The following is a 24,633-nucleotide window of genomic DNA, read 5'->3' on the forward strand; positions in this document are numbered from 1 at the left end:
GAGGACATCTGGAATTTTCTGGGACTCATCATCCTTCAGGGGGTGGTGGGCAAACCGCTCCAGAAATGGTACTGGACCACCAATAAGATGCTGGCCACTCCATTTTTTGGCACTGTGATGTCCGAGTATCGTTTTTCACTAATTATGAAAAACGTACACTTCGCCAACAACAAAGAATTTGACAAGGCCACGCATCCTGCGCCAAAGCTAAAAAAAATCTGGGAGGTGTGCCAGATGATTGTCGCCAACTTTCAGCGGACCTATGTGCCAGAAAGGGATGTCAGTGTGGACGAAAGTCTGATGGCCTACAAGGGACGCCTGAGTTGGATCCAATTTATTGCGTCCAAAAGAGCGCGCTTTGGCATCAAATTTTATATGCTCTGTGAATCATCCACCGGGTATATATGGAATGCGGTCATTTACACCGGGAGAGGTACCAAGTTCTACCTCAGGTACAGCCACTATGGGATGGCCACATCGTCTGTCCTTTCACTGCTGGGCCCATTACTGAACCAGGGATACTGCGTGACAACGGACAATTTTTATACGTCACCGGAACTTTATGAGGTTTTGCTCCTCAATAAAACGGATGGGTATGGTACCGTTAGGCCAAACCGGCGTGACATGCCATCTATGTTTGGCAAGAAGAAATTAAAAAAAGGAGAGATGGTTGCCTTTCAAAAGGGTAAAATGATGGCAATGCGCTGGCGAGACAAAAAGGACGTGTGTCTCCTGAGCACTGTGCACAGCACCTCCATTACCATGGTCCGCACAAAATACGGAAAAGATCGTGATCGACTATAATCACACGATCGGAGGTGTCGACCGAGCCGATCAGGCAATGACATTTTACCCGGCAATGCGAAAACAACAAAAGAAGTACTATAAAAAGATTTTCAGGCATCTCCTTGAACAATGTCTTTGGAACGCTTATATTCTTTATAAAGAAAACATGAACATACCTCTTGTTCATTCTGACTTTATATGGAAAGTGGCTGAACAGATCTTTATCAATCACCCAACGCCATCAGTATCTGCTAACAGACCCGGACGACGCTCTGTTGACGTTGGGAATCCAGAACGCCTGACAGGTCATCATTTTGTAGAATTTGTACCGCCAACCGCACGAAAGTTAGCGCCTACCAGGATGTGCGTCGTTTGCTGTTCCAAGAGGGATGAAAATGGGAAAAAAGTCAGAAAAGAATCAAGGTACTATTGCCCAGATTGCAATGTCGGACTTTGTCTAGTTCCCTGTTTCAAACTGTTTCACACTATGGATGTGTATTGAATTTCTTTCTTTGACTAATTTCTTTATTTTTCATTGCTTTTTTGAATAAAATTATATTATTGATTAATTATAATTCATGTGTTTGTGTTTCAAATTTATCACATCTGGAATGTCTACTAGAGTCTTGTTTTGGTCAGGTTTAAGTACGTAATTACTAAGAATTGCAGGCCTATAATACATATCACCAAATTTCCATGAAAAAAATCGTACCGCTTTCGGTACGTAATTTCAGACAGAATCATACCGCCAGGGAGGTTAACCTGCATAATGGTCCGGGTCTTAAATGGTTAATTAGCTTTCACAGCTTTTATCTTGTACTACAAAACAATTATTTTCTATGTTGTAGAGCTGAGGATATGAGGATGGGGGGAGTATTTAGTAGTTTAGCAAAAGACAACTGAGCAGGGCTGAAGCCATTCAGTCTACACAATGCTGTGTGTTGTTACGAGCCCTTGTATAGACTATGAAAGTGCTTAGTGAAACTAGTCTTCACATAACAAATAATATTGTTTATCCAATAAAAAATGTCTGTGTTGGCGATAACAGCCTAACCCCAGGTTATAGAAAATGTATAAAGTCTGATAATTGAAGCTTTAAAGAGAAAGGAAATCCATTTCTTCTTTGATCTTATGTACTTACATTTATTAACATTGATACTTTTATTCTAGATTAGTTCTTCTCACAATTCTTAATGCCAAGGACACATCTAACGCATTTAATTGATGTGAACATGAAGTATGTTATATCAGTGAAAAAGAAGCCCGAAAATACCTCCTGATCAGCCACAGGAGATTGCCAAGAAAAATGTAAATCCTTTATTTGATCAGAAACCTAATTTGTAAAAACACAAACGGATCTTAGGTTATATGAATGGATAGGGTAGATCTCTGGGAAATAAATAAAGTGTGCCATGCAAAATGTGCCATGGTGTTTCATTGAGTGGTGGTCATCAGGGTCACACCGCAAAGAAGGACAATTAAGGCAGCTGCCTCATGTGGCATTCATGAAGGCAAGGTAGGGGGCAGCACTGAGGCGTTCCTACCAGACATGTTTACCTCTGTGTATGTTTAGGGGGCTGCACAGCATTATTGGTTGGTATTGCTGCCTCCAACAACAAAAGGATTGGCTGCCAGATACTCTAGTGTCTGCTGCGGTAGTCTGCAGCTCCTCCAGGGTTACCTTAGGTCTCTGTGATGCCTCTCTGATTAATGCCCTCCTTGCCCGGTCCGTGAGTTTTGGTGTGCGGCCATCTCTTGGCTAGTTTGCTGTTGTGCCAGGTTCTTTCCATTTGGTTATGACGGATTTGATGGTGCTCCTAGGGATCATCAAAGATTTGGATATTTTTTTATATCCTAACCCTGACTTGTACTTCTCAACAACATTGTCCCTTACTTGTTTGGAGAGTTCCTTGGTCTTCATGGCAGTGTTTGGTTAGTGGTGCCTCTTGCTTAGGTGTTGCAGCCTCTGGGGCCTTTCAAAAAGGTGTGTATATGTAATGACAGATCATGTGACACTTAGATTGCACACATGGGGACATCATTTCACTAATTATGTGACTTATGAAGGTAATTGGTTACACCAGAGCTTTTTATGGGCTTCATAACAAAGGGGGTGAATACATACGCACATGCCAATTATCAGATTTTTATTTCTGAAATAGTGTTATGTATATATTTTTCAAATTTTACTTCACCAACTTAGACTATTTTGTTCTGATCCATCACATATAATTCAGATTAAAAAACATTGAACTAAAGGCTGTAATGTAACAAAATAGGTAAAAAGCCAAGGGGGGTGAATACTTTTGCAAGGCACTGTAAGTATCATGAATATGACATGGCATCAGCTTCTTTTATTGCCTTTTACAGCAGCATACACACTGGATGTGAAAAATGCAGTAATAGTATCCCTTCAGGAGAGCTGTATGGAAATAATCTGTGAAGGGAAACAAAGTTCACGGTACAGCAGACACATATCTTGAATATGAAGTGTTGGGGTAACAAACGATTTAAGGCCCATACGCATGAGCAGAAAATAGTACGAAAAATAGCACTTTCAAAAAGATTGTGTGATAATCTGAACGTTAGTATACAGCTTTCGAGAGCCGATCACGACAGTTCATCTGAAATTATCCAAAGGGACAAACGTGAACATTTTTCTCGTACAATACCAGATTGTATGATTTTCGTTTAATCAGTACAGTTTTCGCCCGATAATACACTACAAATACAGTACATCACTTCCGAATTTTTATTCTGTCGTACGAGAATTTTCATTTGTTTAGTAGACTTTTCATTTTCAATATGAAGACTAGCATGCAAAAAGTTTGGACGATCATTTGTCCGATAATCTCATCGTGTGTACCAGGCATTGCTGTTCCATCAGTAGGCTGGGGGATGGGTGGTGTCAGCCTTGTATTCCACAATTGTTATGGAGATATGTATGAATATGTATACATATTGTGGCAGGAAGTCAGGTAAATCTGTGGGTGTTGTCAAAGATGGGAGATATATTTCTGCCTTGTTTAGACAATACACCAACTGTTATTAGGCGTTGGCTGCAGAAGCAGCCAGAAAAGGTTCAAGGGCGTTGCAAGACTTCAGCTGTTCAGAATGAGGCAATTAAGGCCTCTATAAGTAATCCAGAGGATTGCCACTGATGTGCTGCATCCTGAGGCTTTCTGAGTGAAAGAGAGCAGTAGCTGAAAGTCTTCTGAGGAGGTGAGGTGAAGATTGATTTTTCTGTGTGATAAAAATCAAAAAGAGACTATTGTTTTTCTGCTGTACGACCAGCAGTGTCTACCCAGCAGTAGGCTGTGCCAGACTCCCTAGATAGGTTCCTGTGTGGAAGGTAGACGCCCAAAGTGGCCAGGGTTTATTTTATGTTTGATTTTGTTTATGCTGTTTGGATGCTTGCACTTGTTTCCAGCAAGATGGAAGAATAAACCAAAATCTTTGTTTTCAACCGTCTTTGACTGCCTGTCTGTATAAATTCAGTGTGTAGTGAACCCATCCAGGGGGTCACACACTCCGCTACCGTGCTAACCCCTTACAATATCTAAAAGAAAATACTGTATTTATCGGCGTATAACACGCACTTTTTTCCCCTTAAAATCAGGGGGAAATCGAGGGTGGGTGTTATACGTCAATATCGCTTTCTTTTACCAATGGGGGGGGGGGGGTTCATACCCTCCCGTCCCGCCTCTCCTGGCCCTGGGACAGCGCGCCGGTGTACTATAAAGATTAAAAAAATCACTGAGAGTCCCTTCACATAGATCATTTGAAGTGTCATAGCCCGCAAATACCTCATTCACCCCGTTCTTTCTGGCAGCTCTCCCCCTCCCCCTCTGAGTGTAGTTTAAGATTGGAGGAGAGCGGTCACATGAAACATCAGAAGAGAGCGATCATGTGACCAGCCGGAAAGAACAGTGATATCCTGTACACACGATCGGTTCATCCAATGAAAACGGTCTGATGGATTTTTTCATCAGATATCCGATGAAGCTGACTTTCATCTGTCTTGCCTACACACCATCAGTTAAAAAAATGATCGTGTCAGAATGCGGTGACGTAAAACACAACAACGTGCTGAGAAAAATGAAGTTCAATGCTTCCGAGCATGCGTCCACTTGATTCTGAGCATGCTTTGATTTTTAACCAATGGATTTCCCCACAGACGATCGTTTTTTTTAATCGTTTTTTAACCATCAGATAATTTTAAAACAGGTTCTAAGTTTTTTCACCAATGGGAAAAAAACTGATGGGGCCCACACACGCTCGGTTCATCTAATGAAAACGGTCAGACCGTTTTCATCAGACGAACCGATTGTGTGTACGCGGCATGATAGTACAGTATGTATGAGAAGGGACTGGCAGTGATTTTTTTAAAACTTTAGAGTACGCTGGCAGTGCTTTCCCAGGAGACTGAGGGGTCTCCTGGGAGTGCAAGGGGGCTGTGCAATGTGCAAGGGGAAAATGCTGTGTAATATATAGGGGGCTACGTAATGTGTGGGGATCTGTGTAATGTGTGGGGTGATCTGTGCAATGTGCAGGGGGGGGGCTTTGGTCTGTGTAATGTGCAGGGGGGGGCTTTGGTCTGTGTAATGTGCAGGGGGGGCTTTGGTCTGTGTAATGTGCAGGAAGGGCTTTGGTCTGTGTAATGTGCAGGGGGGCTTTGGTCTGTGTAATGTGCAGGGGGGCTTTGGTCTGTGTAATGTGCAGGGGGAGCTTTGGTCTGTGTAATATGCAGGGGGAGCTTTGGTCTGTGTAATGTGCAGGGGGGCTTTGGTCTGTGCAATGTGCAGGGAGAGCTTTGGTCTGTGTAATGTGCAGGGAGGGTTTTGGTCTGTGTAATGTGCAGGGGGGCTTTGGTCTGTGTAATGTGCAGGGGGGCTTTGGTCTGTGTAATGTGCAGGGGGGGGGCTTCGGTCTGTGTAATGTGCAGGGAGGGCTTTGGTCTGTGTAATGTGCAGGGGAGCTTTGGTCTGTGTAATGTGCAGGGGGGGGCTTTGGTCTGTGTAATGTGCAGGGGGAGCTTTGGTCTGTGTAATTTGCAGGGGGGGCTTTGGTCTGTGTAATGTGCAGGGGGAGCTTTGGTCTGTGTAATGTGCAGGGGGGGCTTTGGTCTGTGTAATGTGCAGGGGGAGCTTTGGTCTGTGTAATGTGCAGGGGGGGCTTTGGTCTGTGTAATTTGCAGGGGGGGGCTTTGGTCTGTGTAATGTGCAGGGGGAGCTTTGGTCTGTGTAATGTGCAGGGGGGGCTTTGGTCTGTGTAATGTGCAGGGGGGCTTTGGTCTGTGTAATGTGCAGGGGGGCTTTGGTCTGTGTAATGTGCAGGGGGAGCTTTGGTCTGTGTAATATGCAGGGGGAGCTTTGGTCTGTGTAATGTGCAGGGGGGCTTTGGTCTGTGCAATGTGCAGGGAGAGCTTTGGTCTGTGTAATGTGCAGGGAGGGTTTTGGTCTGTGTAATGTGCAGGGGGGCTTTTGGTCTGTGTAATGTGCAGGGGGGCTTTGGTCTGTGTAATGTGCAGGGGGGCTTTGGTCTGTGTAATGTGCAGGGGGGGGCTTTGGTCTGTGTAATGTGCAGGGAGGGCTTTGGTCTGTGTAATGTGCAGGGGAGCTTTGGTCTGTGTAATGTGCAGGGGGGGGGCTTTGGTCTGTGTAATGTGCAGGGGGAGCTTTGGTCTGTGTAATTTGCAGGGGGGGCTTTGGTCTGTGTAATGTGCAGGGGGAGCTTTGGTCTGTGTAATGTGCAGGGGGGGCTTTGGTCTGTGTAATGTGCAGGGGTGGCTTTGGTCTGTGTAATGTGCAGGGGGGGCTTTGGTCTGTGTAATGTGCAGGGGGGGCTTTGGTCAGTGTAATGTGCAGGGGGGAGCTTTGGTCTGTGTAATGTGCAGGGAGGGCTTTGGTCTGTGTAATGTGCAGGGGAGCTTTGGTCTGTGTAATGTGCAGGGGGGGCTTTGGTCTGTGTAATGTGCAGGGGGGGGGCTTTGGTCTGTGTAATGTGCAGGGGGGGCTTTGGTCTGTGTAATGTGCAGGGGGGGCTTTGGTCTGTGTAATGTGCAGGGGGAGCTTTGGTCTGTGTAATGTGCAGGAAGGGCTTTGGTCTGTGTAATGTGCAGGGGGGCTTTGGTCTGTGTAATGTGCAGGGGGGCTTTGGTCTGTGTAATGTGCAGGGGGAGCTTTGGTCTGTGTAATATGCAGGGGGAGCTTTGGTCTGTGTAATGTGCAGGGGGGGCTTTGGTCTGTGTAATGTGCAGGGGGGCTTTGGTCTGTGCAATGTGCAGGGAGGGCTTTGGTCTGTGTAATGTGCAGGGAGGGTTTTGGTCTGTGTAATGTGCAGGGGGGGGGCTTTGGTCTGTGTAATGTGCAGGGAGGGCTTTGGTCTGTGTAATGTGCAGGGGAACTTTGGTATGTGTAATGTGCAGGGGGGGGCTTTGGTCTGTGTAATGTGCAGGGGGAGCTTTGGTCTGTGTAATGTGCAGGGGGGGCTTTGGTCTGTGTAATGTGCAGGGAGAGCTTTGGTCTGTGTAATGTGCAGGGGGGGCTTTGGTCTGTGTAATGTGCAGGGGGGGCTTTGGTCTGTGTAATGTGCAGGGGGGGGGCTTTGGTCTGTGTAATGTGCAGGGGGGGCTTTGGTCAGTGTAATGTGCAGGGGGGAGCTGTGGTCTGTGTAATGTGCAGGGAGGGCTTTGGTCTGTGTAATGTGCAGGGGAGCTTTGGTCTGTGTAATGTGCAGGGAGGGCTTTGGTCTGTGTAATGTGCATGGAGGGCTTTGGTCTGTGTAATGTTCAGGGAGGGCTTTGGTCTGTGTAATGTGCAGGGAGGGCTTTGGTCTGTGTAATGTGCAGGGGGGAGCTTTGGTCTGTTTAATGTGCAGGGAGGGCTTTGGTCTGTGTAATGTGCAGGGGAGATTTGGTCTGTGTAATGTGCAGGGGGGCTTTGGTCTGTGTAATGTGCAGGGGGAGCTTTGGTCTGTGTAATGTGCAGGAAGGGCTTTGGTCTGTGTAATGTGCAGGGGGGCTTTGGTCTGTGTAATGTGCAGGGGGGGCTTTGGTCTGTGTAATGTGCAGGGATGGCTTTGGTTTGTGTAATGTGCAGGGGGGCTTTGGTCTGTGTAATGTGCAGGGGGGGGGACTTTGGTCTGTGTAATGTGCAGGGGGGCTTTGGTCTGTGTAATGTGCAGGGGGGAGCTTTGGTCTGTGTAATGTGCAGGGAGGGCTTTGGTCTGTGTAATGTGCAGGGAGGGCTTTGGTCTGTGTAATGTGCAGGGGGGGGGGGCTTTGGTCTGTGTAATGTGCAGGGAGGGCTTTGGTCTGTGTAATGTGCAGGGGAGCTTTGGTCTGTGTAATGTGCAGGGGGGGCTTTGGTCTGTGTAATGTGCAGGGGGAGCTTTGGTCTGTGTAATGTGCAGGGGGGGGGCTTTGGTCTGTGTAATGTGCAGGGGGAGCTTTGGTCTGTGTAATGTGCAGGGGGGGGCTTTGGTCTGTGTAATGTGCAGGGAGGGCTTTGGTCTGTGTAATGTGCAGGGATGGCTTTGGTTTGTGTAATGTGCAGGGGGGGGGCTTTGGTCTGTGTAATGTGCAGGGGGAGCTTTGGTCTGTGTAATGTGCAGGGGGGCTTTGGTCTGTGTAATGTGCAGGGGGAGCTTTGGTCTGTGTAATGTGCAGGGGGGGCTTTGGTCAGTGTAATGTGCAGGGGGGAGGTTTTGGTCTGTGTAATGTGCAGGGGGGGCTTTGGTCTGTGTAATGTGCAGGGGGGCTTTGGTCTGCGTAATGTGCAGGGGGGGCTTTGGTCTGTGTAATGTGCAGGGGGGCTTTGGTCTGTGTAATGTGCAGGGAGGGCTTTGGTCTGTGTAATGTGCAGGGGGGGGGAGCTTTGGTCTGTGTAATGTGCAGGGAGGGCTTTGGTCTGTGTAATGTGCAGGGGAGCTTTGGTCTGTGTAATGTGCAGGGGGGGCTTTGGTCTGTGTAATGTGCAGGAAGGGCTTTGGTCTGTGTAATTTGCAGGGGGGCTTTGCTCTTTGTAATGTGCAGGGGGGGCTTTGGTCTGTGTAATGTGCAGGGGGAGCTTTGGTCTGTGTAATGTGCAGGGGGGGGGCTTTGGTCTGTGTAATGTGCAGGGAGGGCTTTGGTCTGTGTAATGTGCAGGGAGGGCTTTGGTCTGTGTAATGTGCAGGGATGGCTTTGGTTTGTGTAATGTGCAGGGGGGGGGGCTTTGGTCTGTGTAATGTGCAGGGGGAGCTTTGGTCTGTGTAATGTGCAGGGGGGCTTTGGTCTGTGTAATGTGCAGGGGGAGCTTTGGTCTGTGTAATGTGCAGGGGGGGCTTTGGTCAGTGTAATGTGCAGGGGGGAGGTTTTGGTCTGTGTAATGTGCAGGGGGGGCTTTGGTCTGTGTAATGTGCAGGGGGGCTTTGGTCTGTGTAATGTGCAGGGGGGGCTTTGGTCTGTGTAATGTGCAGGGGGGCTTTGGTCTGTGTAATGTGAAGGGGGGCAGTTTGTTTCCTTCTCTCTTAAAATTAGGGTGCATGGTAAACGCCTGTGCGTGTTATGCGCCAGTAAATACGGTATTTAAAAACCCACAGCTTCCCATTAAATGGTAAAATTCTCAAGTCCCATCTTTTATTGGACGTTCACCTTTTATATTAGGTACTGCAGTGAATTGGCACAGATAACGTTAACAACCCAATAAGTACCATGATAAAGAGCCCTTATCTCAAATTGTCTGATCAATACATTATTCAGTGTAATCAGCTGGGTGCTGCTTCTGATTGAGCCTTTCCCCCTCATATAGTTTCTTTGACTCCTATGACTTATATAACAGTTCAGAATTAAACTTCAATCACCTCATCTTTTTTTTTCCCAAGCATTTTCTGCTTTGCTAATGATCACATTAGTGCAACCCCTATGCATCTCTATTAAAATATTGTAATTGTTTATGCTGTTGTGTAATTACTGAACACTGAATAATGTGTCGGGTGCTGTGCCCAATTGTACGAAATAAAAGGGAGAAACACTGCCAGTCAATAGCATCTGACAAGTCCAAACTGACGCTGGGTAATATTAATTCCTCGATTCTACAAGACAATTTCTTTAATTATATAACTTCAGCTATTAACCACTTAAGGACCGCCTCCTGCACATATACGTTGGCAGAATGGCACAGCTGGGCACATGTACGTCCTGTACTAGTACCCAGCCGTGGGTTGCGGGAGCGCGCCCAAGCTTTCGCGGCACGCTCCCGCGACCCAGTCCGAAGCTCCAGGACTGGGACTGTGGGTCCCGCGGACCCGATCGCCGCTGGAGTGCGGCGATCGGTCCCCGGAGCTGAAGAACGGGGAGAGCCGTGTGTAAACACGGCTTCCCCGTTCTTCACTGTGGCGGCTGCATCGATCGTGTGATCCCTTTTATAGGGAGCAACCCCATGAAACAGGTAAATAATGCAGAGAACTGGTAAAGATATAGACAAAGCCCATGAAAGATACCGGTATGTATGCTTTAGTTTAAACCCCTCTGCTACTTCTAGAGCAGGGATAGGCAACCTTGGCACTCCAGCTGTGGTGAACCTACAAATCCCATCATGCCTCTAGAAGTTATGCTTCTAGCTGTCAGAGTCTTCCAATGTCTCATGGGACTTGTAGTTCAACAACAGCTGAATTGCTAAGATTGACTACCCCTGCTTTAACTTGTGTTGGAGACCCCACTGTACTGACTGGATTGGTCACTGGTCCTGCGTGGGTATTCACATGGGCAAAAAGGAAGGAATGCCTTCTGGTTGCTAGTGCCCAGTCATGGATGGTGGCGATGGGCCCTCTTGGTGGACTGGGCTGCTGTCTTTTTGTGTGACCTTAAGGTCAGCATGTAGAATTTGATAAAAAGAAAGGAGCGCCTGATGTCCAGAGAAATGTGACTTCTAAAATATGGTTCATGGACTAAAAATTAGCAACATGTACATCAAGCCAACGCATTTTGGGGGAATGACTTCCCCTTCTTCAGGACTGTTGATGCGTTCTATTTGGTGGGAACAATTCCCATGAGTGGTTATGTTGGATCAATGTTTCTGAATGGCAGGATGCCAGCTTTAGTTGTATAGGCAGCATAGTTACCCCTGCTTTAGAGCCTAGTCAGTGGAGGGAGCACAATACTCTCAGACTCCTAGAAACTACCGAGCTCTAGAGGGAGCAAACTTCCCTACTTACCTACTACTTACTGGAAGGCTTGATGAAGGGTGGAACCAACTGTATAGCCTTGTGTCACTTTTTCTACTTATTAAAATAACAATACACTACGTGCAGTGCTGTGATTCTTGGGGGTTGATTTACCAAAGGCAAAAAGACTGTGCATTTTGCAAAGTGCAGTTGTACTCTGCAAGTGCAGTTGCTCCAGAGCTCGGTAAATGAGAAGAAGCTCTGCTGACTTCCATTATCCAATCATGTGCAAACAAAAATGAATTTTTTTTAAATGTTTAGTTTTTTTTCCCATAATTGGGTACTCTTTGCAAAGTGAAGCTTTAACTCATTTACTAAGCTCTGGAGCAACAGCACTGGTCCAAATAATTTGGTGGAGGGGAGATTATGGTGTGAGGTCATTTTTCAGGGGTTGGGCTTGGACCCTCTTAGTTCTAGTGAAGGAAACTCTTAACCCCCCTGGCGGTGTTCCCGAGTCTGACTCGGGGTGAGATTTTTTGGCTACGATCGGTAACCCCAAATCAGACTCGGGCTCACATCCCTGAATCCACAGGCACAAGTTACTTACCTTGTCCCTGGATCCAGTGATGCCACCGCGCTGTGTGAGCAAGCGGGTCCTCGCTAGATTCACACAGTGTCCTCCTGTGCCGCTGATCTCCGTTCCCTGCGACGTTACGATGCATGGGGGCGGAGAACGGCGCCAAATTCAAAAAGGTAAACAAACACAATACATACAGTATACTGTAATCTTATAGATTACAGTACTGTATGTAAAAAATACACCCCCCCTGTCCCTAGTGGTCTGCCCAGTGTCCTACATGTACTTTTATATAATAAAAACTGTTCTTTCTGCCTGCAAACTGTAGATTGTCCATAGCAACCAAAAGTGTCCCTTTATGTCAAAAATGGTTTTAGATCAGCTAGAAAACAGCGATAATAAATTATAATCACTTGCAGAATTGAGCGATAGCGATTTGTGGGGAAATTCATCATAAAAAAATAAAAGTAATGACAGCGACAATTCTGCAACTGAACAAATTTCAGTGATTTTGAGTTGATTACATTATTGAATAATTTTTATTATAATTATATTATTATTTGTTATAATTAGTTATAATTATTTATTATATTATAATTTATAATTTTGTTTTTAAAAAAATTTCATACCCGGGATGCCTACTAGTCTCTTGTTTGGACAGTTTTAACTACTTAACCCCCGGACCATATTGCTGGTCAAAGACCAGAGCACTTTTTGCGATTCGGGACTGCGACGCTTTAACTGACATTTGCGCGGTCGTGCGACGTGGCTCCCAAACAAAATTGGCGTCCTTTTTTTCCCACAAATAGAGCTTTCTTTTGGTGGTATTTGATCACCTCTGCGGTTTTTATTTTTTGCGCCATAAACAAAAATAGAGCGACAATTTTGAAAAAAAATAATATTTTTTACATTTTGCTGTAATAAATATCCCCCAAAAATATATAAAAAAAATTTTTTTTCCTTAGTTTTGGCCGATACGTATTCTTCTACATATTTTTCGTAAAAAAAATCGCAATAAGCGTTTATTGATTGGTTTGCGCAAAAGTTATAGCGTTTACAAAATAGGGGGTATTTTTATGGCATTTTTATTAATATATTTTTTGTTACTAGTAATGGCGGTGATCAGCGATTTTTTTTCGTTACTGCGACATTATGGCGGACACTTCGGACACTTTTGACAAATTTTTGTGACCATTGGCATTTTTATAGCGATCAGTGCTATAAAAATGCATTAGATTACTATAAAAATGCCACTGGCAGTGAAGGGGTTAACACTAGGGGGCCGGGAAGGGGTTAAGTATGCCTGGGTGTGTTCTTACTGTGGGGGGGGGGGGGTGGCCTCACTAGGGGAAACACTGATCTTCTGTTCATACATTGTATGAACAGAAAATCAGCATTTCCCCCGCTGACAGGACCGAGAGCTGTGTGTTTATACACACAGCTCCCGGTCCCCGCTCTGTAACGAGCGATCGCGTGTGCCCGGCGGCGATCGCGCCCGCCGGGCACACGAACGGGAGTCGGGGGCGAGCGGGGGGCGCGCGCGCGCCACCGGCGGCGCGCACGCGCCCCCTAGTGGCGGCTATACGATAGGACGTATAGCTACGGGCTCTCGCCCAGGAGAGCCGACCTGCCGCCGTATAATGACGGTGGCTGGTCGGCTAGTGGTTAAGTGAGTTATTCCTAAAAATGACAGGCCTACAGTATAAAACACCAAATTTCCTTGCAAAAAAATTGTACCGCTTTCAGCACCTTTTTCTGAAAGAATCATACCGCCAGGGAGGTTAAGGCATCAGCATACCAAGACATTTTGGATAATGTCATGCTTGCAACTTTGTGGGGACAGTTTGGGGATGGTCCCTTCCTGTTCTAACATGACTGCGCTCCAGTGCACAAAGCAAGGTCCAGAAAGACATGGATGAGTGAGTTTGGGATGGAGGATTTTGACTGGCTTGCACAGAGACCCAACCCCAACCCAATAGAACACCTTTGGGATGAATTAGAGTGGAGACTGTAAGCCAGGCCTTCTTGTCCAACATCAGTGCCTGACCTCACAAATGTGCTTCTGGAAGAATGGTCAAACATTCCCATAGACACACTCCTTAACATTGTGGACAGCCTTCCCAGAAGAGTTGAAGCTGTTTTAGCTCCAAAGGGTGGGCCAACACAATATTGAACCCTACTGACTAAGGCTGGGATGCCATTAAAGTTTATGTGCGTGTAAAGGCAGGCGTCCCAATACTTCTGACAATATAATATTATATATATGTATGTATATATATATATATATATATATATATATATACACACACACACATATACATATATACAAACACATATACATATATACACACATGCACAGTGAATTGAAAAAGTATTCATACCCCATGAAGTTTTCAAAATGTTGTCATGTTACAACCAAAAACATAAATGTAATTTATTGGGATTTTATGTGATAGACCAACACAAAGTGGCACATAATTGTGAAGTGGAAGGAAAATTATAAATGATTTTCAAACTTTTTTTAAATAAATAAATAAATGAAAAGTGTGGTGTGCATTTATATTCAGACCCCTTTACTCTGATACCCCTAACTAAAATCTAGTGGAACCAATTGCCTTCAGAAGTCACCTAATTAGTAAATAGAGTCCATCTGAGTGTGATTTAATCTTAGTATAAATACAGCTGTTCTGTGAAACTGTCAGAGGTTTGTTAGGGAACCTTAGTGAACAAACAGCATCATGAAGGCCAAGGAACACACCAGACAGGTCAGGGATAAAGTTGTGGAGAAGTTTAAAGCAGGTTTAGGTTGTAAAAAAATATCCCAAGCTTTGAACATCTCACAGAGCACTGCTCAATCCATCATCCAAAAATAGAAAGAGTGTGGCACAACTGCAAACCTACCAAGACATGGCCGTCCACCTAAACTGACAGGCCGGGCAAGGAGAGCATTAATCAGAGAAGCAACCAAGAGGCCCATGGTAACTCCGGAGGAGCTGCAGAGATCCACAGCTCAGGTGGGAGAATCTGTCCACAGGACAACTATTAGTCGTGGATTCCTGTTTGCAGTTTGCGGGAAGCCATGTGGGGGACACAGCAAACATGTGGAAGAAGTTGCTCTGGTCAGATGAGACCAAAATTGAACTTTTTGGCATAAAAGCAAAATGCTATGTGTGATGGAAAACTAACACTGCACATCACCCTGAACACACCATCACCACCGTGAAACATGGTGGTGGCAGCATCATGTTGTGGTGATGCTTTTCTTCAGCTGGGACAGGGAAGCTGGTAAGAGTTGATGGGAAGATGGATGGAGCCAAATACAGGGCAATCTTAGAAGAAAACCTGTTAAGCCCCATACACACTATCAGTTTTCCTGCAGGTTTTCTCTTCAGGTTTACCAAAACCATCTAATATGAGGTCAAACCTCAAGAGTTTCAATTTGTATGCAATCAAGCAGGCCCTTGCACTACATGGTTTTGGTAAACCTGAAGAGAAAACCTGCAGGAAAACTGATAGTGTGTATGGGGCATTAGAGTCTGCAAAAGACTTGCGACAGGGACGGAGGTTCACCTTCCATTAGGACAATGACCCTAAACATACAGCCAGAGCTACAATGGAATGGTATAGATCGAAGCATATTCATGTGTTAGAATGGCCCAGTCAAAGCCCAGACCTAAATCCAATTGAGAATCTGTGGTAATACTTGAAAATTTCTGTTCACAGACGCTCTCCATCCAATCTGACAGAGCTTGAGATATGTTGCAAAGAAGAATGGGCAAAAATGTCCTCTCTAGATGTGCAAAGCTGGTAGAGACATCCCCACAAATAACTTGTAGCTGTAATTGCAGTGAAAGGTGCTTCTACAAAGTATTGACTGAAAACAAGGGGGGCTGAAAACAAATGCACACCACACTTTTCACATATTTATTAGGAGAAACTGTTGAAAACCATTTATTATTTTCCTTCAACTTCACAATTATGTGCCACTTTGTGTTGGTCTATCACATAAAATCCCAATACAATACATTTACGTTTTTGGTTGTAACATGAGAAAATGTGGAGCATTTCAAGGGCCGTGAATACTTTTTCAAGGCACTGTATAACTATAGTATTATACTAAAGAATTCATATATATATATATATATGCAGTAAAACCTTGGTTTGAGAGTAACTTGGTTTAAGAGCGTTTTGCAAGACAAGCAAAATGTTTTAATAAATGTTGCCTTGATATACAAGCGATGTCTTGATATAAGAGCAGCGTCATGTCACAACTGAGTATAAAAAAGGAGAGAGGAGCCTCTAAGTGTAGCAATATGGTTACATTTAATGAAGGTACAACATTTAGCAACTTATTGCTACACTTATGTCACGTACAGACGGTCGTTTTTTGTGATGAAAAAAAACCGACGTTTTAAATCATAAAAATAAAACGACGTTTTTGAAACTTCCCTACACACCATCGTTTTTTCAAAATGCTCTAGCAAAGCGCGGTTACGTTCAGCACTCTTTTCCATTGAAACTAGCTTCATAACTTGCTTCTGAGCATGAGCGGGTTTAAAAACGTCGTTTTGCCCACACACTATCATTTTAATTGACACAAAAAACGACGTTCAAGTATGTTCAAATTTTTTTTTTGTCGTTTTTCAGAAGACATAAAACGACGTTTTCCCCCCACACGGTCATTTTAAATGACGTTTTTAAAAACAACGTTTTTTTTCATCACAAAAAACGACCGTCTGTACGCGGCATTAGAGGTGCCTCTCTTCTCTTTTATACCCTGTAAAAACAAATGCTTTGATATACAAGTGCTTTGGATTACAAGCATGTTTCTGGAACAAATTATGCTCGCAAACCAAGGTTTTACTGTATATATATTTTTTTTTTCAGTATTTCTCTTCTGTGAGCCATTCCTTACCTTTAGATTTTTTTTCTTGAAAGGTCCTTCCACGATACTGAGCTGTATCAGTATAGAGATTGTCTAGGTCTTCCTGCCATGTCTCAGGACTAATGTGTTTGACAACCTCTTCAACTGTGTCAAACATGGCAATAGCTTGGTCCATGGCCTCTGCTAGAACAGTGGAATTAGTGGCTGATGGAGAGTAGTAGTACATATCCTACAAAAAAAAAGAATGTAGGTAAATATTTTTGTAAAGGCATGATCATATGTTTGAAATATTTACTTTGCAAGATACATATGGAACTATTGCCCTGCAGCAGCTGCAAAAGCTTTAAAAACTTGGGGCCAGATTCACAGAAAAAGTACGCCGGAGTATCTGCTGATACTCCGGCGTACTTTCAAATTTGCCGCGTCGTATCTTTATTTGTAATTCACAAACAAAGATACAACTGCATTTGGCTAAGATCCGTCAGGCATACGGCTTCGTACGCCTTCGGATCTTAGGATGCAATACTTCGGCGACCGCTGGGTGGAGTTCGCGTCGTTTTCCGCATCGGGTATGCAAATTAGCTGTTTATGGCGATCCACGAAGGTACGCATGTTCGTCGCATTCTCTTACGTCGTCGCTAGTCGGTTTTTCCCGTCGTAAAGTTGCGATTGCTATTTAGGTGGTGTAATATTAGACAGCCCATGTTAAAGTATGGCCGTCGTTCCCGTGTCGAATTTCAAGTTTTTTTGCGTAAGATGTCCGGGAATACGAAAGGACGTAACGCACGTCGCAGTTCAAAAAACACATCGGGGCGCCATAATTTCGCGCAAAGCATGGCGGGAAATTTCCTAATGGAGCATGCGCAGAACGTTTGGCGCGGGAACGCGCCTAATTTAAATAGTACATGCCCCATTTGAATTAGGCGGGCTTGCGCCGGACGGATTTACGTTACGCCGCCGCAAGTTTACAGGCAAGTGCTTTGTAAATCAAGCACTTACGCTTAAAACTTGCGGCGGTGTAACGTAAATGACATACGTTACGCCGCAGCGCAAGTACGTTAATCTGGCCCTTGGATGCCTGAATCTGCCCTTTAATATCCTAGCTAGCAATCGCTTCTCAGAGAGCCAGTACAGGGATCTGTTAATGTAAACAAACAGATCCATTCTGACAGGGGAGTAGAGAGATCATCTGTTCCTAGTGATCAGGAACAGCGATCTCTCTCTCCTCCTCCAGTCAGTACGCTCCCCCCACAGTTGGGAACACAGTTAACACCTTGATCACCCCCTAGTGTTAACCGCATCCCTGCCAGTGTCATTTATACAGTATTCAGTGAATTTTTATAGAAAAGTATCCAGGCCTTTCATAAAGCAATCTACTGAGCTGGCCAGAACCACCTCTTACTGTGAAGAAACCTTTCCGTATTTGGAGATGAAATCTTTTTTTCCTCTAGACGTAAAGAGTGAAGACCCATACCAAGCATTTGCCCGAGTACTTGTACTCGGGCAAATGCTCCCGATGCTTCACCCGATACTTGTACTGTCAGCGGTGATCAGTGCATGAGGAAGTTACAAGCACCAATCACTGCTGTATAGATTTAAAAGTAATTTTTCCGCTTCTCTCTACACTCCTCCCCCCGTGCGGCTTTCAGCTGCTTTAAAATCAGCGGTGATCGGTGCTTGTAACTCCCCCACACACGATCATCACTGACTGTCCCGTGTCCTCCTCCAGCCCCCCTCCGTTTTGCTGCAGTCTGTCTCCCTCCCTCCATGTCCCCCGCCGTGTTTCTCTCTCTCTCCGTGTCCCCTGTGTTTCTCTCTCCCTCTGTGTATCCCTCTGTGTATCCCGCCGTGTTTCTCTCCCCTTCCGTGCTCCTCCTCCACCCCCTGGAATTGTCAGGATGGAGAGCGGGGTAGGAGCCGGTAAATCCGGCTCCTTACTGCTCCAAATGGACAGAGTCAGTGATCACTGACTCTGTCCATTCACATAACTGAAACATCGTAACCTGTGTTTACAATGTTTCAGTTTATATATGAAGAGAAGACGCTGTCTTCTCTCCTTTCATTTTCAGTGCAGCTGATGCTGCTGAGAAAGGGACTTGGGAACATGTGTCCCTAGTCCCTTTCCCTGTCTCAAAGGGAAGATGTCAGAGTTCTGTTAAGACCCCTGATATCGGGACAACCCTACCGTAAAGTAAATAACTCAACACCAAGTTCACTATATGGACCCCTTATATATTTGTACATGTTGATCATATCCCCCCTTATTCTCCTCTTCTCAAGAGTGAATACATTCAGTTCCTCTATTCTTTCCTCATAGCTGAGCTCCTCTATGCCTCTTATCGGTTTGGTTGCACTTCTCTGCACTTTCTCCAGTTCCCCGATATCCTTTTTGGGAACTGGTGCCCAAAACTGAACTGAAATACCACCAAAAGAAAGCTTTATTTGTGAGGAAAAAAAAAGGACATAATTTTTGTTTGGGTACAATGTTTCACGACCGCGCAATTGTCAGTTAAAATGACGCAGTGCCGTATCGCAAAAAATGGCCTGCGCATTAATGGGGTGATTCATTACGGTCCTTAAGTGGTTAAACCTTGAATGCTATTTACTATGTCCAAAGCATCTACTCTGTGATCTTCCAGGAAGTAATATTTCATGAGATATAAATCAAAACGTGCAATTAACAAATATGTTGATAGATCAGAGTGAAACGTCTGAGATTAACTCATAAAAGACAGCCGTGGGCTATTTCACATGACAGCATGGAGGACAGCTGTGAGCCAGCCAATACATCTGTCCATGCACTCGCTGCCAAACTGGCTAATGTACATGACAGAAATAGTCTGGCAGCTTGACATCAACCTCTGTTTGGGATTGTTTTGTACATTTTCTGCTTCCTCCATCTGAAGCTTTCACAGGAAAAAAAAAAAAAATCGACCTCTTTCAGGGCGGTATGAAGATGCCTAAGCAATGTGGCTGATTTATAGAAAATAAAGGAAAGAACAGAGCTCATGTTGTCCTCTAAATGAACCTAATATCTGATTGCCTGCTATAGAAAACACCCCATTTTTGCCTTTCTTAATTTTAATGTGTCAGACTTTAAAATGATTGCCACAATTAAAATGGGAAAAACAAGGCTAGCAGATTGGATACCTGTGGCAGCATTAAAGCAGAACTAAACCCATCAAATTAACAGTTTTAAAAAACAGTTATATTCTTGGTATGTGCTGGGAATGTAACTGTCACATTTGCTTGTGATTTTAACCCAACTGTCAAACCATCAAATGGCTGGTGTCATAACTGACCACATGTGCAGCGTCATGACAGCTATAGATCAAACAGAGGCCAAGATGGCAGCTTCCATGGCAAAAAGCTATAGGAGGGTTTAGTTCCACTTTGAGTGCCCATTCACACCTAGGCATATATACGCCTGAAGCGCGACGGCGCAGCAGCCCCTGATACGCTGGAGGGGTGATTTTACATTGTCGGCTATGGAGATGGTTCACATCTCCACGCCGAACGCCGAAACGCCTGAAGCTCAAAACAAGTCCCGGACCCTTTATTTCGGGCGGCTTCGGCGTTCGGCCATAGCCGACAATGTAGATCACCCCTTCTGTGTATGTTACCGCAGCGTATTTTACCGCGTATTGTCGCGGCAAATCGCGGGAGAAAACCCCGCAATTAGTTGCGGCAATTCGCGGTAAAATACGCCGCGTTGTAGTGTGAATTCAGCCTAACCCCTAAAAAGTGGATGTAAACCCAATTTTTTTAATTTATTTTTGCTGTCACAATGTAGAGTAAAAGATTTCCTATCATCTGTGCCCAGTCTTGCCACACAGAGTTAATCCAGCTTTGTTCAGTGAAATAAAACTGACTTACAGAGAAAAACCTTAGTCCGTTCCGTCCCCTTGCTGTGAGTGACAGGTTATTTACATATCTCATGCACTAGCTTGGAGACAGGCATTATTTTTTAATTCCCACCCCCACTCCCTTTCTGAAGTCATGTGGTTACTTTTATGGATTTTGACTGGATGTTAGTCATCATAGCAGAATTTAGTGTAAGAAATACACAAGAGAAAATGCATGTTGACAAGGGGAGTGTCAGAATCTACAGTTTTTCAGTTCTTATAACAGACAGAGGGGAGACATTAGAAAGAAGTTTAGAAAGGATGAGAGTGGGTTTACATCCACTTTAAGGACCGCCTCATGCCGATATACGTTGGCAGAATGGCACGGCTGGGCACAATCACGTACAGGTACGTTGCCCTTTAACTGCCCGCGCTCGCGACTCGGTTCTGAGCTCCGTGACTGCGCCCGCGAGACCCGCGGACCCGATCGCTGCCGGTGTCCCACGATCGGGTCACATAGCTGAAGAACAGGGAGAGGTAAGTGTAAACAAACCTCTCCCCGTACTTCCTAGTAAGCCTGTCACTGATCGTCTGTTTCCTGTCATAGGGAACGACGATCAGTGATGTCACATGCCCAGCCATGCCCCCCTACAGTAAGAATCACACACTAGGGCACACTTAACCCCTACAGCGCCCCCTAGAAGTTACCACATTTACTGCCAGTGTCATTTTCACAGTAACAGTGCATTTTTATAGCACTGATCGCTGTAAAAATGACAATGGTCCCAAAATGGTGTCTTAGGGCCGGATTCATGTAGCTCAGCGGATCTTTAGATCCGCTAGATCTACCTGGTTTACGATCCGCCGGTGCAATTTAGCGAGGCTAGTGCATGATTCATAAAGCACTTACCTCGCAAATTGCACCGTTGGATCGTAACTCCCCCCGGCGGAATGCAAATTCCGCGGCTAGGGGGAGTGTACAATTTAAATCAGGTGCGTTCCCGCGCCGATTTAACTGCGCATGCGCCGCCGGCGAAAAAGCCCAGTGCGCATGCTCCAAATGACGTCGCTACATTAGCGGCGGGTACGTAAATTGTGGCCATCGGGATTCCCGATCGCCTTATGCAAACGACGTAAAAAATAAAAAAATCGGCGCGGGAACGTCGGCCATACTTAACATTAGCTACCCCTCATATTAGCAGGTGTAGCTATCCGCCGGAAAAAGCCGAACGCAAACGACGTTGAAAAAGAGTGACAGGCGGGTGTACGGACGTGAATCGGCGGTTCTCCTCATTTGCATATGCGACGTGTAAAAAAAAGCGACGACACCTAGCGGCCGGCGGGAGATTACAGCCTAAGATTCGACTGGTGTAAGTCACTTACACCAGTCGGATCTAAGGGAGATCTATGCAGAACTGATTCTTATGAATCAGTCGCATAGCTCAGACCGTGGGATCTCACAGATCCGACCGTCGGGTCTCACAGATACGACGGCGGATCAGGAGATCCGCCGGCGTATCTATTGATGAATCTGGCCCAAAGTGTTCGATGTGTCCACCATAATGTAGCAGTCACGATAAAAATCGCTGATCACCGCCATTACTAGTAAAAAAAAATATTAATAAAAATGCCATAAAACTATCCCCTATTTTGTAGACGCTATAACTTTTGCGCAAACCAATCAATAAACGCTTATTGTGATTTTTTTTATATATTTTTGGGGGATATTTATTATAGAAAAAAGTAAAAAATATTGCATTTTTTTCTAAATTGTCGCTCTATTTTTGTTTATAGCGCAAAAAATAAAAACCGCAAAGGTGATCAAATACCACCAAAAGAAAGCTCTATTTGTGGGGAAAAAAGGATGTAAATTTTGTTTGGAAAACAGGTCGTGCAATTGTCAGTTAAAGCGACGCAGTGCCGAATTGCAAAAAGGTGCCTGGTCCTTTAGCTGCAAAATGGTCCGGGGCTTAAGTGGTTAATTATTTTGTGTACTCAGGAATTATGGACAGTTCGAACGTGCCTGTTTCTACTACTCAACACCTTACATTTCTGTTGGCTGACCACTATGAAGGGGTGCCTCACTGGCCATTAGGAGAAAATGGGCTCTGTGAAAACATGGAAATGTTGGAATTTTGCTGGTTAACCACTTCAGCCCGGAGGATTTGGCTGCCCAATAACCAGGCCAGTTTTTGCAATTCGGCACTGCGTCACTTTAACTGACAATTGCGCGGTCATGCAATTTTTCCCCCACAAATAGAGCTTTCTTTTGGTGGTATTTGATTACCTCTGCGGTTTATTTTTTTTTGCGCTATAAACAAAAGAAGAGGGACAAGTTTGAAAAAAACACAATATTTTTTACTTTTTGCTATAATAAATATCCAAATATTTATTTTTTTAAACACATTTTTTCCTCAGGTTAGGCCGATATGTATTCTTCTACATATTTTTGGTAAAAAAAAAAAATCCCAATTGGGTTGAGCAAAAGTTATAGCGGCTACAAAATAGGGGATAGATTTATAGCATTTGTATTATTTATTTATTTTTTACTAGTAGTGGCGGCGATTTTCAATTTTTGTCATGACTGTGATATTGCGGTGGACACATCGGACACTTTTGACACATTTTTGGGACCATTCACATTTATACAGCGATCCGTGCTATAAAAATGCATTGATTGCTGTATAAATATGACTGACAGGGAAGGGGTTAACACTAGGGGGCAATCAAGGGGTTCCCTAGGGAGTGATTCTTACTGTGGGCGGAGGGGACTGACTGGGGGAGGTGACCGATCGGTGTCCCTATGTACAAGGGACACACCATTGGTCTACTCTCCCTGACAGGACGTGGATCTGTGTGTTTACACACACAGATCCACAGTCCTGCTCAGTTACTGGGCAATTGTGGGTGCTCAGCAGACATCGTGGCCATCAGGCACGCGCATCGGGTTCCTAGTGACGCGGCGGGTGCACTCCCCCTACTGGCTCAGGAAGGCGCAACGTCATATGACGTCCACCCAGAACAAGAGGCTCATTATCCAGCCGTCATATGACGGTGTGCTAATGGTTAAGCGTTTTTTTCTGGTCAGAATAACAGCTTCTGAACGCCATTTTAGGATTTTCAGAAAACAGCCCATAAACTCCACTGCTGATAAACGTCCAAAAACGTCCATGCCTGCATGTACACATAGGATAACAGAGGGGAGTTTATGGGCTGTTAAAAAAAATGCCCTAACGCCCAAAAATATCCGTTTATGAGCTTCAGTGTGCATGGAGCCTAATGGTGTTTTTGGTTTGTGGTGTCCATTTGCAATTTAGTTCTGCTTTAATAAAACTTTTGTTTATTAATATACATATATTAAAAAGAGGAAGGTAGGGTAACAATAAGCCTGCTTCTCCAACAGATACATCGACAAAAATCTTTTTATATCATAAATCCCCTAAACAGTGTCAACTACCCTTTCCCAGCCATTACTATATACACTTTACTGTATAAACAAAATCACTGATGGTACATGTAGTGCTCCACAGGAGGGTGGTGGTAGATTTATTTAGAGTAGCTGTGTAGGGGTAGTTTACACCATTTAGGGGATCTGTGATCTAACATTTTATTTGTTGCTGTATCTGGTGGAGGAGCCTGTATTTTTTATACCTTAACTTCCTATTTTTCTAATACATCTACAGTATATTAATAAACAAGAGTTTCATTAAGAATTTACTGTGATAGTACTTGTACAATAACGTTGCCACCATAAAAGTCCCTAGTAAGAAATGTTTTGGTTTATTGGTCAGTATTTAGGATGGGGTGTCGGAATATTCTGGACCATTTGTGCTATTGAAATATTTGAAAGAGCACAATCTCTATACAGCCCAGGGCAGGGGAAGGAAAAGCAATCTCATACATCACATAACCAATGATCCCAGAAAATTGCAAAATTATTTTCTCAGAAATGCCACTCTAAATCTCATTGTGTGGGCACTTCACTCCAAATCTTACATTTTACACTAGCTAAGTATGTAAAACAGATTCCATTTTTTTTTTTTGCAAGCCCACTTTAACACAATCTGCTATCCTTAAACTAAAAAGGCAACCAGAGTACCTGGAGAAACACCACAGAGTGTCTTGGTTGGAATCCAAACAGATGACCCCAGTGCTGCAAGGCAGAAGTGCTAACCACTAAACCACTGTGCCGCCATTCTCACTTTCTATCTTACTGATTTATACATGCATAGAATACACCAATTAATTGTATTTTTTGTGTCTTTTTTTTGCTTATGTGATTAGATCTAGAGCTATGGTCACAATGAATGACCTGACAGATTTCCATAAAAAAAATCGAAGAAAAGGAATTCAGCAAAAAATCGGAATTGTTATTATTATTAGTGTATGGAAAA

At 44.4% G+C, this 24,633-nt stretch overlaps 1 protein-coding gene across 1 annotated transcript in view; it reads right to left on the bottom strand.

The window, feature by feature from the left end:
* PDGFD (platelet derived growth factor D) overlaps nucleotides 1-24,633 on the bottom strand; it is a 368,901-nt gene that overhangs the window by 19,370 nt on the left and 324,898 nt on the right. The window contains exon 5 of the mRNA XM_040340228.1: nucleotides 16,425-16,623. Within this exon, the coding sequence (XP_040196162.1) occupies nucleotides 16,425-16,623 (199 nt within the window). The remainder of the gene's footprint in view (nucleotides 1-16,424; nucleotides 16,624-24,633) is intronic.

Source organism: Rana temporaria, chromosome 2 (genome assembly GCF_905171775.1).
Source record: "Rana temporaria chromosome 2, aRanTem1.1, whole genome shotgun sequence".
NCBI lineage: Eukaryota > Metazoa > Chordata > Amphibia > Anura > Ranidae > Rana > Rana temporaria.